This window comes from Euleptes europaea, chromosome 2, assembly GCF_029931775.1.
Source record: "Euleptes europaea isolate rEulEur1 chromosome 2, rEulEur1.hap1, whole genome shotgun sequence".
NCBI classification, from domain to species: Eukaryota; Metazoa; Chordata; class Lepidosauria; order Squamata; family Sphaerodactylidae; genus Euleptes; species Euleptes europaea.
This window is the reverse complement of record NC_079313.1, coordinates 28,073,279-28,091,329: the sequence shown is the minus strand read 5'-3', so window position 1 is coordinate 28,091,329 and position 18,051 is coordinate 28,073,279. Positions and strand designations below refer to the sequence as shown.

Sequence of the window (18,051 nt, the reverse complement as noted above, 5' to 3'; positions counted from 1 at the left end):
GGTATTGGAGAGGTTCTTCTTTCATATTAGCTTAGATTGGTCATATGTACGCTATAATGGTTGAGAGAAATATACTGCTGGTGAGGTGGGTGTTGGTTTTGCCTTTCCTAAAACTGCTGGGGAGCATTAACTGAGATTGCTGTGTGAGAGGACTATATGTGAGGGTGAGTGGATGTTTGTAGTCTGCTGGGTATTTGGATCTATGTGTTCCTTTGTCTAGTTCAGGCAAACTCATTGCAAACGGACAAAGGAAAAATGCTTCTGATTGCCCACATGGGGATGGGATAGATATGAAAGGGGATGATAAAGAAAAGCAGGATAGCCACATATGGAAGCCCAAGGATACATGCTAGGCAAGTCTCAAGAGAGACAGTATGGAGAGGTTTCTATGCTAATGCTAGAAGCATCCAAGCAAAAATGGAGGAGTTAAAGGGCTTGGTTTTGAGGGAAAACATAGATATAGTGAGCATTACAGAAACCGGGTGGAAAGGAGAGAACCAGTGGGATATGGTAATTCTTGGATACAAACTCTATAGAAATGACAGGGAAGGGCATATTGGAGGGGGAGTTGCTATGTGCATCAAGGAGGGCATAGTGTCTTAATAAACTAGAAACCATAAAAAGGACAGACTAATCCACAGAATCCATGTTTTTCAACCTGTTCATCAGTGACCTGGAGCTGAGGGTGAATAGCGAGGTGGCCAAGTTTGTAGATAACACCAAATTATTTAGGGTGGTTAAAACAAAAACTGACTGTGAGGAGCTCCAAAAGGATCTCTACAAACCGGCAGAATGGGCATTAAAATGGCAGATGAGATCCAATGTGAGCAAGTGTAAAGTGATGCATATTGGGGCAAAAAAATCCCAATTTCACATATACACTGATGGGATCTGTGCTGGCATTGACAGACAAAGAAAGGGATCTTGAGGACAGCTCAATGAAGATGTGAACCCAGCATGCGGCTGCTGTGAAAAAGGTAAATTCCATGCTGGCCATAATTCGACACGGATTCCGTGGACTGCCCAAAAAACAAATCAGTGGGTTATAGATCAAATCAAGCCTGAACTGATCCTAGAAGCTAAAATGACTAAACTGAGGCTATCGTATTTTGGTCACGTCACGAGACGACAAGAGTCACTGGAAAAGACAGTCATGCTAGGAAAAGTTGAGGGCAGCAGGAAAAGAGGAAGACCCAACAAGAGATGGATTGACTCAATAAAGGAAGCCACAGCCTTCAATTTGCAAGATCTGAGCAAGGCTGTCAAAGACAGGACATTTTGGAGGACTTTCATTCATAGGGTCGCCATGAGTCGGAAGCGACTTGACAGCACTTAACACACACACACGTAATTAGACAAGGAATAGAGAATAAAACTGCTGCTATCATACTGCCCTTGTACAAATCGATGATAAGACCACACTTGGAATATTGTGTACAGTTCTGGTCACCACACCTAAAAAGGGATATTGCAGAGCTTGAGAAGGTGCAGAAAAAGGAAACCAAAATGATCAAGGGAGTAGAGCAACCGCCCTGTGAGGAGCAGTTAAAACGCTTAGGGCTGTTTAGCTTAGAAAGTAGGTGGTTAAGGGGAGACATGAGAGATGTCTATAAAATTATGCATGGTATGGAGAGAGTAGGGAGAAGCTTTTCTCCCTTTCTTATATTGGAACACAGGGTCATCTGCTGAAGCTGGAGGGTAAGAGATTCAAAACAGATAGAAGGAAGTATTTCTTCACACAACGCATAGTTAAATTGTGGAACTCTTGCCCCAGGATGTGGTGATGGCTGCCAACTTGAAGGCTTTAAGAGGGGTGGACATGTTCATTGAGGATAGGGCTATCCATGGCGACTAGTCAAAATGAATACTAGTCATGATGCATACCTATTCTCTCCAGGATCAGAGGAGCATGCCTATTACCGTAGGTACTGTGAAACACAGGCAGGATAATGCTGCTGCTGTCGTCTTGTTTTTGGGCTTCCTAGAGGCACCTGGTTGGCCACTGTGTGAACAGACTGCTGGACTTGATGGGCTTTTGTCTGATCCAGCATGGCTTTTCTTATGTTCTTATGTTATGCTTCATTTAGTTACTTTAAGTTATAAAATGAGAGGCTTAGTAATGTTTGGAGGACATGATAGTATCTTAGAATATTGCATACATGCACTTGTGTTTTTATGAGTAACTGCTTGTCCTCTTGATAAATTATTTTGTTAAAGTTCATGGTATGTGACTCTTATTTCCTGTGAGTGTGTTGGTAATTCAGAAATATATAGTTCCAAATACAGTAGTGAAGAATAATTATATTTGGAACTATATATTTCTGAATTACCAACACACTCACAGGAAATAAGAGTCACATACCATGAACTTTAACAAAATAATTTATCAAGAGGACAAGGAAACAAAGTGTTGGATTCCAAGATGCCATTCTGTTCATTAAACTGTCTTTTGTTCACTGGAAAAGCTATTGGATACAACTCAATAGTTTAAATTTTATACGTTGTGAGCTTTTGTGTTAGATATTTCCATGAGCAGTTACACATAATAGCAGGCAACATTTCATGCAGGTAACCTAAATAATGCTTGATAATACTTTCCATTGGAAGAAGAATTAAATTACCTTTTAAATTGGCATACTGTTTATGGCTAATGGTTTTTAGATGCCAGTGCATATTAGCAGTCCTGTAGCGGAAAGAAACATACCTGAATGATTTAAATCAAGTGATAAAAGGAGGTATGTGGGGGTATGTTCTATTTTTATTGTGTTGAGTGGTATGCTATGAGTACCCACAGTATTATAGTATTTCTGTATTCGTTGGGGACTGGATAAATGCTTGTTGCATAGGCTCTTGTTAGAATCCTGTTAATCCTACCTATCTTAACGAATAAAAATTAGAGACAATTTTGGATCTGTAATAGATGGGAAATATTTTCCATTGCTGCACAAATTGCTTGTCTGGGAATAAAAATGAAATTAACTTGTGTATAAAACAAGAGAGGCCCTAGTGCTGAATTAAGAGTTGTCATGTCCATAGGATTTCTTACAATATCCATTTGTGGACTCGATAAGTGATGTATAATGAACCATAATTTCTGTCTTTCCATTTTTCTTCTTTTTGAATCCTGAAATAAGTATTTATATCCGTGTACTTGTCAGTACAGGGTCATCTTAAGTAATAGGGAAATAATGTAAAATAGGTCAGTATTATCATCCTATTGCGGGTGGGGGAGGTAGAGGCAGAATGAAAATAGGTGTTCTAAGATGAATTCAAGTGAATGCTACATGCTGTTGTGGAAAACAACAAATATGGGATGTGTAGACAGAAATGAGCATATATACATCTGGGAAGCCACCTGCCCTAGTCAGGTTGCCCATATGTTTGTTCCTTGTGTTTAAAGATGCATGTACATTTGTGCACTACGTCCACACATTGCTGTGTTTCCTTCTGCTATCTGGTAACTCAGTGGCAGAAAAAAAGAACTAGGACTGTAGACAAGTAATGCAGAATTTTCATCCATCGATTCGTCGCATGTTGTTGTAAAACTACAGCAAGATTTCTCAGTATATCTAGCTGGGGCTCAACTTTCTGTAGGAGGGAGAAAAAGGAAATGACTCTGGGGTACAGGCATCCTTTGAAGCAGTGAGGACTTCTGGGAGTTTTTATTCTTATTTGCTGTATATATAATCCACCTTTCTCACTGAGTTCTCAAGGTGGACTATATAGTGTAAGTCAATTGTAAGCCTTCTGAAAAATAGAAAGCAATTCTGGTAGTTTTGTGGGCCTATATTAGCCCCAGTGGGGCCATGCAGCCTCTTCTTCCACTGTCAGAATTCGAGCAAAAACTGAGTAGAGAAATGCTGCCTCTGGCAGTGGTTTGCACCATCTGTAGAGAGGTTGCCCTGTATTTTGCCAACTATGTTGAGTTGAAGTTGTGCAACATGAAGAATTCTAGTCATGTGAGCAAAGGTGGGAACTTACATCTTCCACCAGGGACTCAAAGTACAAGCAGTAAAGTGTGTCCAGAACATCTCTGAGTTTGCTTTACGGTGTGGATACAAGCAGTGTTATCCCTTGCGGTGAGAATGTGGCACCAGAAGAGGTGTATGTTCCCCTCACCCCAGCAGCACAAGTGGGTGGGCCACACCTGCTCCTGTATGCTCCCACTGGCTCCAGTTGGCAGTGGCACAAGCACTCTGCTGGAGCTGGGCAGTGACAACAGGCATGCCTGCTGATTTGGTGCCTTAAGCAATTGCTTGGGTGGTGACCCAGCCTTGGATCCAAGTCACACTAGCAAGTGTGTGCATAAGTCTCCCACGCTGCCTGAGTCTTGTATACAGTATCTGTCATTCTCTGGATAGCTGTTTTAAGAAATTCCAGAATCAGAACAAATCTTAAAGAATTAATCTATGCTGGGTTCTCCTGGGCGTCCTTTGCCAGCTTGTGTAGCAATAGGTAGTATTGGTTAACTCTGAAATCCAGAAATGCCATGTACTCTTACTGATGTACTCCAGCATGGTGTAATGATTAGGAGCGGTGGACTCTAATCTGGAGAACCGGGTTTGATTCCCCACTCTTCCACATGAGCGGCAGGCTCTAATATGGCGAATCAGTTGGTTTCCTCACTCCTACACATGAAGGGTGACCTTGGGCTAGTCACAGTTCTCTCAGAACTCTCTCACTCTCACCTACCTCACAAGGTGACTGTTGTTGGGAGAGGAAGAAGATTGTAAGCCAGTATGATCCTTCTTAAAAGGTAGAGAAAGTCGGCATATAAAAGCCAACTCTTCCTCCTCTTCCTCTTCTTCTTCCCCCACCCCTTTCTTAAATGCTTATTGGGTATGTAGATTTCCAAATATGCACTTAAACTTAATTAACTTCTGTTTAAAACTGACAGAGGTAATCTGAATTGGCCCCTAAATCACACTGATTTTTGTGTTGTTTTTTTTCCCCACAGGAGTCAAGTTCTGGAAATGTTTGATCATGCCTATAGTAATTACATGGTAAGAAACCTGATCGTATTTAATTCCGAATCTTAAACTGCCTTTGACTATCAGCTTTAATTACTATTCTGGGAGTCTTTCACATGATACATACTGTGTACGGATTGTGAGTAATGAGATGTAACTGAGTGTAATGTGAGTCCTTTGATTGGTATTCTGATCCTAAATAAATGTGTTTGGAAGCAAGTTCCATTGATTTTTTAAAGTGGCATTTCTGTTTCTGAATGTGTTTGCCTGTATTTAGTACCTTTGGTTAATTGAATCAATCTGTGTTTTGGAGTTTTACTGCAAATCTCCTAAAAGATTACAAAAATGCTCAATTTTTTCAAAGATCTATCTGTCTGCCTGTCTGCCTGTCTGCCTGTCTGCCTGTCTGCCTGTCTGCCTGTCTGCCTGTCTGCCTGTCTGTCTGTCTGTCTGTCTCAGATTTTTCTGCAAACCTGGGGCATTTTTCAGATTTGTGGAAAGATCTGTCTTGTCGTTCACAGCTCCAGTCACCGGATTTAAGTATCCTCAGATTTGGCTGACTTCGCTGTTAGAATTTACAAGTGGAGAATTTACACAGAACTTGCAGGGAGGGGGCATCCCATTCCTCCTGCTTTTCCTCCTTCTTCTCCCCTTTTCTGTCACTCATACCCCATTGCCTTCTCTCTCTCCCCACTTGCCCCCTTGCCACCCCCCTTCCTCCCTCCTTCTAACGCAGACTCTCAGACCAACATTTGTCTCCTCCTCTGCTCTAAAGAGAATGATGATGGCCCTGGTGGCTCCTGTCCTTTTCTCCTCCCCTTCCCTGCTTGCCTCCAGTCAAGTGGAGGAGCATTGTTTGCTGGGAGCCTTGGGGTATTCTTTGTTGCATCAGTGGAAGGGGCAGTTGGAGGCAGCAGTGGCTCCCCTCCTTCTCCCCCACTCGACTGAGCTTTGCGGTTTTGGGAAGTACAGCTGTGGTGTGTTCTGCCATGGTTGTGTCATTGTTGCCCTGGGGGGGGGGGAGCCACAACTCCTGCACCTACCCCCCCTGAGGTGAGGGTGAGCCAAGACTCTTCTCCCTCGCCTGTCTGAAACTTGGCCAAGGGGGATTGGAAGCTGCTGGCAGTCTCATCGTTATATTCCTCCATGTCGTCTGCGGCAGCATGCAGTCATCTCTTTTCCCTCCTACTCTCCTCCTTGTGCACCTGCCTGCATTCAGAGAACAGTTCTCTGTGCTTCCGCAGTCAGTTGTTCTGTTTTTGCTTTTTTTGTAACTCCCCCCTTTTAGTAGCTTTGGGGTTTTTCTGCAATCCTGGGGATTCCCCCAAATTTGAAGAAAAGTCTCTGTTCTGTCAATGTGGCCCCAATCCGCAGATTTAGATATCTGTAGATGGGAGCCTCACGTGGCTATTATATAGATGATAATAAAAAATGTAGCAAACCCCATAATATTAAGAAAAAGTGGCAGGAAACTGCTTGTTAAAGATATTTGGATTAGTGTTGTGGTAATTGAATGTGCTCTGCAACCTGGCTGGAAATTAAGCTAACAGGTGAAACAGGCTTGCAGTCCTGTGCTCTGCTATTTCAGAATAAGTTCAGTTAAGCTCAGTGGGATTTGTTTCTGAGTAACCATGCATGGATGTCTTTATAAGTACTTTATAGGCTCACTTCAGGCATCTTGCAAATACTTAATGAAGAGGGCTTGGCAATGTAAGCAGTTTTATGATCTGAATTGGCCAGTCCTAGTTTGCACAAGTGGCTGGTCAAAGCAGGACTGAAAGATTGTGGTTTAAGGTTGTTTGTACTCACTACTGTTTGACGTGGTGTATGAATCGACAGACCCATCGTTATGATGGTTGCCTCTTAATTGCTTTCACGACAAGCACATTATGTGCCTATGTACTGTTCATATTGGTGCTCTGTGTTTGAGCTTTGATCTTGGAACTGGTGGCCGCTGTTGGAGGTGACTGGACTAGGAATGAAAGTGGACAAACAGCTTTAGCTGTGATTTCCTCGTATGTTGGGTTCTAAACTGTGGTTAAATGCAAGTCATTCTTTCATCTGCCAGAAAATACAGTGATCCTTCCTGAGCTTGTCTTAATGTGTTCACTCCTGGGCTTTGGTGTTTACTTTCTGATGAAATCTGCACCTGCTCACCCACAGCAAACAACTGCCTTTTAAGACTGCTTGTGCACACTTAATTCTTGTGCATGCTTAATTCTCACATGCGTCAACCCTTTTAAGAATAAATTTCTAAAATGTCAGTGTTTTAAAACACTACTTCTACTGTGTAATGCAGGGTGGATATGATTTATATCAAATCGATTTAAATCACTAGTCAGTAAGACTTGATTTAAATCATGTTTTTTACAGAAAGACTCATTCTTGCTGGTATAATCTTAATATTTACAACCAGATGAAGGTTTCGTTTTTGGAATAATAAATTTTCAGAGTAGTTTTTACAGTTATATCAAAATTACTGATTTGGTTACATTATTAGAAATACATAGACAGATAATTATAAAATTATTGTGAGGAAGAGGAACTTCATTAAAATATTCCCAAACTGGGTCTCTTTTACGGCCTGAGGCATTATAGGTTTTCTCTTCCAGGGAGATAATATTGTGATAAACCTCAGGATATACACACAAATGCAATGGAATTTCAAAGGGGCTATATCTCCCAGCAGCCCTAGCTCTGGAGAGGCTGGCCTTCCTTTTTCCAGAGGGAAGGAGGGAGGAGGAGAGATAAAGTTGGTGGGCCTAGGCTGGAGCAGGCTGGCAGGAAGAACAGGCCGAGGAGGAGAAACAGGTTGGTGGAAAGCTGGAAAAGGGGAACCAAGGACTGGAGCGGAGTACTTCAGGGATTTCTGCTGCAGGACTGAAGTTCCAGGTAGAGACTTTGTTGTTTGGACGGTGTCAGGCCAGCCCTGGGAAGAAGGGCCTATTAGTTGACTGGCAAGCATTTCTCGCCAAGGACTTACAGATCCCAGTTACTATTTCCACGCTTCTGCATTAAAGTGCCTGTTCTGTAGTTAAGTGTTAGTGCAGTTGTTGGAACCCACCGGTTGGGAAGAGGTTGCCAGCCCTGAAGTGCCTTCAGCATTTGCCTCAAGTCTGAGTTGCACAGGCACGCAACTGACTTGCACAATTATTACACAAAGATCCCAAGACTTGTGGAGTATTCTGCTCATAAGGTTGCACTTTCATTATTACTGCTTGCCCCTCCCTCTTCACACTTTGCTACTTGTCAGATCTATTCCACTCCAAATAATCTATTCACTGAACCTCTTGGAACTTAGCATTGAAGAGGTAAGAGGTTGATTCTGTGTGTATAGATTTGCAAAGCAACAATGGGATTAAGGTTTTTTCCTCAACTCTGTATGTTTGTTTTGTAAGGTTTTTTGCTGTGAAGAAGAGGCATGTTATCTCTGCAGACACAAATTTACACTTTTGAAAACTGCAAAAACAAGCATCTGTGATAATATCTTCTCATTAGAAAAACTGCCAAAAATAGTCTTACAGAAACCTCTGGAAGATCATGACATTGTGAATGGATTAATGGAATTCATTTACCAAAAAATTTAAACATTGCATAAATATACAGCCTCATGCTACTTAATTCTTCAAGAACTCAAATGGGCAGTTGCTGAACTCCTAACAAAAATATGTAACATGTCCCTTAGATCAGCCTCTGTACCAGAGGACTGGAGAATGGCCACTGTAACACCCATTTATAAAAAAGGTTCCAGGGGGACCTAGGAAATTACAGGCCAGTTAGCTTAATGTCTGTTCCAGGTAAATTGATGGAAAGCATTATGAAAGGTAGAATTGTCAAGCATATAGAAGGGCAAGGCAGGTCCTGTCTCACTAACCTTTTAGAGTTTTTTGAAAGTGTCAGCAAGCATGAGGACAGTAATGAGCCTGTGGACATTGTGTATTTGGATTCCAAAAGGCTTTTGACAAAGTCGCCCACCAAAGACTGCTAAGCAAACTTCATAGTCATGGGATAAGAGGACAAGTCCTCCTATGGATTGAGAGCTGGCTGAAAAATAGGAAGCAGAGAGTAGGACTCAATGGTCAGTTCTCAGTGGTCAGGGGATTAGAGCAACTGCCCTAGGGGGAGCGGTTAAAATGCTTAGGGCTATTTAGCCTGGAAAGGAGGTGGTTAAGGGTGGACATGATAAAGGCCTATGAAATTATGCATGGTTTGGAGAGAGTGCACAGGGAGAAGCTTTCCTCCCTCATAATACTAGAACACGGGGTCAACTGCTGAAGCTGGAGGGTGAGAGATTCAAAACTGATAAAAGGAAATATTTCTTTACACAACACATAGTTAAATTGTGGAACTCCCTGCCCCAGGATGTGGTGATGCTTGCCAACTTGGAAGGCTTTAAGAGGGGAGTGGACATGTTCGTGGAAGAGGGGAGTATTCATGGTTACTAGTAAAAATGGATACTAGTCATGATGCATACCTATTCTCTCCAGGATCAGAGGAGCATGCCTAATATATTAGGTGCTTTGGAACACCATCAGGACAATGCTGCTGCAGTTGTCTTGTTTGTGGGCTTCCTAGAGGCACCTGGTTGGCCACTGTGTGAACAGACTACTGGACTTGATGGGCCTTGGTCTGATCCAGCATGGCTTTTTTATGTTCTTATAATTAAAAACTAATCCTTATTTCCTGATGAATAGCCTTTGCACTGTAATGTATCTTAAATAGAAAACTATCTTTAGGTAGATTTTTCCTCCAAACGCATTTTATTTTTAAAAATTCAATTTAAATTTAAAAAAATCTGATTTAAATAAAAAAAAAATCTGGTTTTTTTTAATAATTGATTTTTATCCACCCTGGTGTAAGGTATCATTTATCCCCTTACAATGACACAGGTGATCCTTTTTATAGGTGGGAACTGTCGCCGAGAGAGAAATCTGCTAATACCAGTAATGAGTGTTGCTCCGTAAATTAAAATAACTCAAAACTTAGCATTAATGCCTAGGAATGTAAGGTTTCTGGCTCAAATGTGGCCATACCCACAAACTCACTAGGTGGCCTTATGAAAATTACAATAATTTGCATAGTGAGGATGATGCTGACCTTCCTCAGACCTGTAAATATTACCTTTTAAAGATTATCAAGAAGATTATCTGAAGTATTTTGAGCACCCAAAGTGTTTAGCAGTACAGTTACTTCTGTACAGAAGCGTACAAATGATAACCACTTCCTGCAAAAAAAAATCAGTGTATGTGTGTAAAGCACTTCTTTTTTCCTGTTAAATACACATGTGTGGGCTTGATACTTAGCTGCTTGCACAACAAGCACATTATATGCATGTACACTGTTCATATTGTCGCTGTGTGCTTATGCTTTGTATCTTGGAATTGGCTCTGAAGTATAAAAGATAAATTTGTGAAAATGCCTTCATCCAACAGTTGGAATCTAAACCCAGGTTAATGTCCATTGTGTATAGAATGTTGGACATAGTTGTTTGGCACATTTAAGGTAGAACGTGTATTGTGCGGGAAACCTCCTTTGTAAACTGGGATTAATACGTAGAACAAAGATGTGATTGTAGAAGATCAGAAACTGGATTTCTTTTCCGTGTTCGTGGCATGGAGTGTTTGGGTTATCAGGATGCTTGAAATGTCCTGGAGGCTTCAAAGGTGAAAGGATATTTATTTGCCACGTATGCTGGGCATTACGTAAACAAATAGGCACGTCTGTGCTTGTTGAACTTGAACACTTGTAAAGTGTCCAATGTCAGGTACTTGATGTTAAGACTTAGAGGCTGCTGTGAAGTGGTAATTTTTTTGAAGCTTGCTACTGTTAATTTTTGTTAGAAGACAAGTTGCTTTAAAAATAGAGCTTTTGTATTCATAAAGGGTGAAATGGTATGGTATAGCATAGCCCGATCTTGTCAGATCTTGGAAGCTAAACTGAGTCGGTACTTGGAAGGGAAACCTCCAAGGCAGACTCTGCAGAGGAAGGCAATGGTAAACCTCTGCTTAATCACTTGCCTTTAAAACCCCACCAGGGGTTGCTATGAGTCAGCTGTGATTTGATGCCACTTTACAGACACATTCAAAAGGAGTATTCATGTATGTTTTGCTGTGTATGTTATTTCTTGTCAGTAACTGAAAAGTAGGTGAGCTGCATATTTGGTCATAACCTTGCCCAAGTGTAAGTTGGGTTTCGAAATACTTGTTTTGGTGGTACTAAAGAGATCAGGCTATTCAAATGGCTATTAGATGCAGTAGTAGGAACTACTGGTGACCTCACTCCTTTCTCTTACTCTTGCCTTTTACTAAATAAAAGACCTTTGTTGGTCACTTATGTATTGGGTAGGGATAGCCCCCCACAAAGGGGGGGGGGCTCTCTTCAGTTGTCGAGTGGAGGAAACAGAGAGCCCATCCCAGAACAAGGAAGTGGGGTGTTTGAACACACATGAAGCGGCCTTATACTGAATAAAACCTTTGGTACATTAAGGTCAGTGTTGTCTACTGCGACTGGCTGTGGCTTTCTAGGGTATCAGATAAAAGTCTTTCAGATCACCTGTGACCTGGTCTTTTTACCTGGACATGCTGCGGATTGAACCTGGTACCTTCTGTATGCCAAGCAGATGCTTTACCAGTGAGCCACAGCCCCTTCCTCTTGCGTTTGCCCAGAAAACAGCAGGCAACCTCTGTTGCAGCACAATCCTTTGTAACACATGAAGACGCCTTATACTGAATCAGACCCTTGGCCCATCAAAGTATTGTCTACTCAGGCCAGCAGTGGCTCTCCAGGGTCTCAGATAGAGGTGTTTCACAACCCCTACTTGCCAGGTTCCTTTAACTGGAGATGCCGGGGATTGAACCTGGGCCCTTCTGCATGTCAAACAGATGTTCTACTACTGAGCCACAGCCCCTCCCAGAGTTACTCTAGTTACTAGAGTTACTCTAGTCTAGTCTCATTGAAATCAATGGTCTTAGACTGGAGTAACTCTGCACAGTCAAGCTGTCCTCCACTTGCCTTCCTTGGGGTACTTTTCATTACTCATTTGTAGTTCTGTGCATGCTCCTCTACTTTCTTCAGCCTACACTAAGACCTGCCCGCTTTAAGAAGTGAGGTATGGCAATGTTATGTAAAGCAACACCATCCTGCCACTTGCAGGGCTGAGTTTTGATGCTGTGAAGGTTTCACACCCTATTTTTCAATAACTACAGCAATAAGAACAGGTATACAGAACCTGGGGGTGGGGGGGGGGGTCACAGAGAAATGTATGCAGGCAGGGCACAGCACAGGACACAGAGTGTCTTTCTGAACAAATCTGGACAAATTTACCATTTTTGTAAATGCTACTCCAATCTGGTGAAGGAGTGTAGAACATTCTGCAATGTTGCTTCCTGGAGAAGCAGATTTCAACAATGAAAGAAAACCATGCATACACCCTGTGTGTCCTCTTTCATTTATGCTCTTCTGTGTTCCTCCCCCCCTACCCCCGAATAGGAACATGCCTACCCAGCTGATGAACTCATGCCTTTAACTTGCCGTGGAAGAGTTCGGGGTCAAGAACCAAGTCGTGGGGACGTGGATGATGCCTTGGGGAAGTTAGTGCTTTAAAATGATTATTTTTAAATGAAGTCAACAAAACCTTATTGTGTCAAACATCTAATGCTGTAGGACTGTGCTTAGAAGCCATGCTGACTTTAATATACATGCTGGATGAATAACTATTGAAGTCAGTTGAGTTAATGTTAAAATGGAAGAACACATTCCATTGTCTGGCAATTAGACCCAACTTGAAAACTGCCACTCTTACATTCATTTGCCATTTTGACAATGCATTATTAACTCAGGAATCTGTAGGTAAGTGAACTAATGGAATGCTATGAAGCTGTTTGCAAGATAGACTCCACTAGTATCTTTTACACTTCACAGTGCTGGGCCAGCTGCTCACAGCAAATAAGAGCTGGTAATAATATTTCTAAAATAGCATCCAGTAACCTCCAGCTCATACACTGACCCCAACATGTAAGGGTATTCACATAGTTGGGTGTTGAAGCAAGGCACAAGCATATGGTGCCTCCCCTGTCAGGTGTTAGAACCTTCAGGCAGCAGAGACACCTAGATGAGTGGTCCCTGCTCATGTGATTTGTCTTCCCTTTTTTAGTCATGGAGAGATTGCATCAGCAGGGCCTCTTTGTGTAGTTATTTATTTATATAGGCTGTGGCTTATGATAAAGGTGTTTAATCAGTTGCTTCCATGCTCCACCTTACGTAAAACCTATGAGGAAGTGATATGTGTTCACACATGTGCATGCCCACACCCCTCAAGATAAACGGTAGTCAGTTGTGTTGGCACAGAGAAGCATCTGGCTATGTTTCCTAGTGGCTGGATTAAGTTTCTACATAGGACCTATTCAGATAAATTTGCTCACACCTAATGGCCCAGTAAACTCTGTGGCTGAACTCAATGAGTCAGGAGAACCAAGAAAATGTAAATCACCAATTGAGGGAATGTTACCTTCTTCTGCAAAACATGTTTTCATTTTCATTGCAATTAATGGGCCATAAAAATTAAAATAGATTGGGTTTTAATTTTCTCTGTTTTGTCCTGCTTAGGTTTTCCCTAACACTGATTGATACGTTGGACACTCTTGTGGTAGGTTCTGCTTGGACTTCCATTCTATATCATTTTGTTTGTGAAGTGTTTAATGTTTGTTAAGCAAAATGATCATAAATTATACTCAAAGAACTTTATAATCAGTGTTGGCTTTAGGGGGAAAGGCACTCTTAACTGGGTTTGCACTTTATTGTTTACCTGTGCTACTTCTACAAAAAAAAGTTCGTTGCTCTAAGAATGTGGGAGGGGTCAATTCTGGATCCAAGACTACTTACTATGTAACCTGACCTGCCTGGTTCCTCTGCTTAGTACTCTAATTTTTTGTGCACCCAGCGCTGCCAGATGGGAGCCTTATTTCCTCTCCTGTTGCTTTAGATTTGATTTCCTTGTTTTTCTTCCCTTCTCCCTCCCCCTGCCTTTTCCCCCCCTGCCAAATTGAGATTGCCTAGTGGGAGCTATTGGCATTTTGTATGCAGAGTTTGACATATGGCGTGGAATATGTATGGCTGGTTTCTGACATTCATCCATTTTGCAACTAAGCCCACACATGTTTTGGCATTGCCAAACAGCTAAAAGTGGGTTGCGAAGTGAGTGGCATAGTAAACAAGCTGAGTTGCTGGCTGAATATCTGGAACAAATTGCATGGTAGAGTTACCAAGTGCTCATCTTTTCCTGGTCAACTTGGTACCCCCATTCTTAGTATGCCAATCTGGTCACCTTTGGAAGTAGACTTCAGTTTATTCTTGGTGCCCAGTGTTCCCTACTCATAGAAAATAATGGAAAAGCCCCAGCATGTTTAGGGCGCTCAGTGTGCATTTTATGCAAGATGTTTAAGCCAACTCACTTATTAAGTTGATTGTGGGCAACCTGATGTGGTAGAACTTTGAACATTCTAACTTTTACATTAACACTAAAGTGGAAGGTTTGGTAATCATCAGGAAATGCTCAGTCTTGCAGCTTAACTAAATCTTAAACAGTTCTCATGACATGTCTTGTCCACCAAGAGGACCTTCTTTCAGATATGTGTTTTCCTATGTCAGTTTCCCAACCTGAAAGGGTCCTGGAGGGCACTATTTGTCTCATTGGTGTGCCATGTATACTGATGGATTACAGAGGAACTCAGTGTACATCTGGACCGGTTCGTACAGTCTCCAACTTCCAAGAAACCCGAGAAACATGTGAGGACACTGGCAGACATAGAACACTTGAGGCAGATAAGAGCTATAGAGTCGGTCTCTCCAAGAGAAAGATTCTCGGGTGTCTACTCCATGTTCTTCATGGTACCAAAGAAGAACGGAGACTGGCGGGCCATATTGGACTTAAAATACGTGAACAGATTTATCGGATGCAAACACTTTCTGATGGAAATGTTGAGGTCCATTGTAGAAGCTCTCAGGTTGGGGTCATTTATGACATCAATCTTCCTAAGAAGCTTATCTTCATGTGCTGATTCACACAACCCAATGCAAATTCCTCCGGTTTGTGTACCCGAACTACCGCTTCCAATTCAGGGCACTAACCTTTGGACTATTGTCAGCCTCCAGAGTGTTCACCAAGGTCCTAGTGACCTTGATCAAGGGTTTTGGAGTTGGAAACCCTCCTAGCTGAAATGCCTCTGCATCTTCCATAGAGACAAGATTGTTCTTAGGCTGGACCCTACCTTTGTAGGGAGAGAAATTTCTTTAACGAATACACCACTATTTGCCATCAAGGAAATGCATTGGTGCAATGAAAAATACAAAGTTGTGTCATCTTTACACAAACTTATGACATCATTGAATTAGTCTGTAAATGGGGAGGGGATTTCACATGTATGCTTAGGTACAGAAATAATAATGAAGTAGAATCAAGTCTTTTGTACCTATTTTTTAAAATTAATGTGTCTGGGAGTTCCAAGTTTGAATCTCCACTCTGTCATGGAAGCTTACTGAGTGACCTTGGGCCAGTCACACATGCTCAGCCTCACCTATCTCGCAGGGTTGTTGTGAGGATATAAAATGGAGTTGAAGAGAACAATGTAAGCTGTCTTAGGTCCCACTAGGGAGAAAGGGGGTATACATGAAGTAAATATAATAGAAGATAAATTACTCATGTAGCATATATCTCTAAGGCTGCTTTTCTGTGCCCTCTTAGAAGTTAATCCCACTGAATTTAAAAGGACTTTTACTTGCTTAGGATCACACAATACAAGCAATAATAATTTATGCTAATTGGACAAAATAATAAAAATTTTGCCTTGCCCCTTGATGCATGCTTGATCTGTTTTTAGTCACATTATAGCTTTTGTAGGATCAAATATGAATGTATTTCTGAATCATATTAAAATGTTTCAAAGTAATGTTGTGGTATAGATACTGCAACCTTCATTTCTGGATTAGACTGCATTTATCAGGAAGTTGCCTAGGCTTGGGGAGGTTTTGTTTTGCCACAAAAATAATATTCCTTGCTCTAACCTAATAACCATTTAGAGGTAATTTTGTAGACTTAAAGCCTCATTGAAGTCAAATGACTGGTTTCAAGTTAACTCATTTTAGGATTGATAGAGAATTCATAATCTTCCTTTCAGCCCTTTAGAAGAAGTTTTAATAAAAGGATTTACCTTAAATGTCTTAAATGGGAGGGGCCGTGGCTCAGTGGTAGAGCTTCTGCTTGGCATGCAGAAGGTCCCAGGTTCAGTCCCCGGCATCTCCAGTTAAAGGGACCAGGCAAGTAGGTGATGTGAAAGACCCCTGCCTGAGGCCCTGGAGAGCTGCTGCCTGTCTGAGCAGACAGTACTGACTTTGATGGACCAAGGGTCTGATTCAGTAGAAGGCAGCTTCATGTGTTCATGTGTGTTTGTGCCCAAAGTAAACACTTCTTTCCATCAACAACAGGAGATACAACTGCCATCCTTCTTCCTACAACCTAAACATCAGAAGGAGGAATGGCACACACTGGACTTATGACGTGTCCTTAACATTTATATTCAATGCACAGAGAGCATAAGGAAGAAAGACTCACTATTTATTTCACTCACAGCTCCGAATAAAGGAAAGAAAGTATGTAGAGCTGCAATTAGTTACGCCATCCGACAGTGTATCATGGAAGCCTATAAGGCAAGTAACATTCAGGTGCCAGAAGGCATAACAGCTCTCTCAGTCCATAGCACTGCCACTACACAGCTTTCGAGAGACAGGCTTCTGTAGAAGAGATCTGTAGGGCAGCCATGTGGTCATCTTTTCACATGTTTGTCATACATTACCATCTTAATGTCTGCTCTTACACTGAAGCGGAATTTGGTAGAAGAGTTCTACAGTTGGTGGTTGAAGAAGGTGAATCTCACCCAAAGACAAAGGTCTGGAAAATCCTGACCAAAATTAAATGTTATCTTCCATATAATGCATGTAATTTGTTCATATAATAGTTGAATGCAGTATAATCTTATAACTAAACAGTTTCTATTTATACCTTTAAAAACATGAAAAATACAATCCCTGCCTTTTTTGAAACTCTTCACTGGGTCTTTTGTTTGTTTGATTTGTCAGTTTTGTTTCCAGACACTTTTCAAGGGGAGCTCCACGTAGAGCGCATTGCAGTGATCTAATCTAGATGTAATTAGGGTGTGTACCACAGCTGCCAGATTTTTCTGTCTAGGAAAGGCCACAGCTGGCTAATCAGTCAAAGCGAGTAAAAGGCGCTCTTGGCCACAGCTTCCACCTGCTTATCCAGCAGTAGGCCTGGGTCGAAGAGCACCTCCTCCAGACTAAGGACCTGTTCCTTCAGGGGGAGTGCAACCCCATCCAGAATGGGTGACACCTTAAATCCCAGATCAGACCTTCCACCCACCAGTAGCACTTCTGTCTTGTCGGGGTTAAGCTTCAGTTTATCCGCTTGCCTCCACTCCAAAACTACCTCCAGACACCGTTTCAGGCACGAAACATTAAGCTCTGAAGTTCAGTCTACTTTCAGAATAAGGTCAGTAAAGGAATTCCCTTTGTAGGAAAAATGACCAGGTATCCCATGGCCCCGGTAGATTTGCTAATCAAAATAATGTCCATTCTGTGAGAATATGCTTGAAGGTTTCCTCTCCCCTCTTGAGTTTCCAGATCTCATGACCAGCTGTGGCATCCCTTGGTAAATACCATCATCAACCTATGTTTGCTACTGGACTTGGCATTTGGCATAATTTAGGCTAGAAGCACTTCCGTACCATGCAGTCTCTTATCTATTTACATATACTGCCTCTGCATGTTTTGAAATTATTGAGTTTTGATTTGATAAACATTTGAAACCTATAATGATTTGTGCAGCAAATCAGTTTCACAGAACTCATTGCTTAATGGAGTTGTTTGTTTGTTTGTGTATATATATTGCAGGTATTGAATAAAACCAAAGAGTTTGAGGATGCTGTTAAAAATGTGATCAGAGATGTTAATTTGGACAATGACATTGTAGTATCAGTGTTTGAGACAAACATAAGAGTTCTTGGGTAAGTTC

General features: G+C 41.7%; 1 protein-coding gene across 1 annotated transcript in view; it reads left to right on the top strand.

Moving 5' to 3' along the window:
- The window catches only part of EDEM3 (ER degradation enhancing alpha-mannosidase like protein 3), a 43,951-nt gene that overhangs the window by 2,805 nt on the left and 23,095 nt on the right, over nt 1-18,051 (top strand). The window contains exons 2-5 of the mRNA XM_056844004.1: nt 4,958-5,003; nt 12,459-12,559; nt 13,575-13,614; nt 17,931-18,043. Coding sequence (XP_056699982.1) covers nt 4,958-5,003; nt 12,459-12,559; nt 13,575-13,614; nt 17,931-18,043 — 300 coding nt within the window. The remainder of the gene's footprint in view (nt 1-4,957; nt 5,004-12,458; nt 12,560-13,574; nt 13,615-17,930; nt 18,044-18,051) is intronic.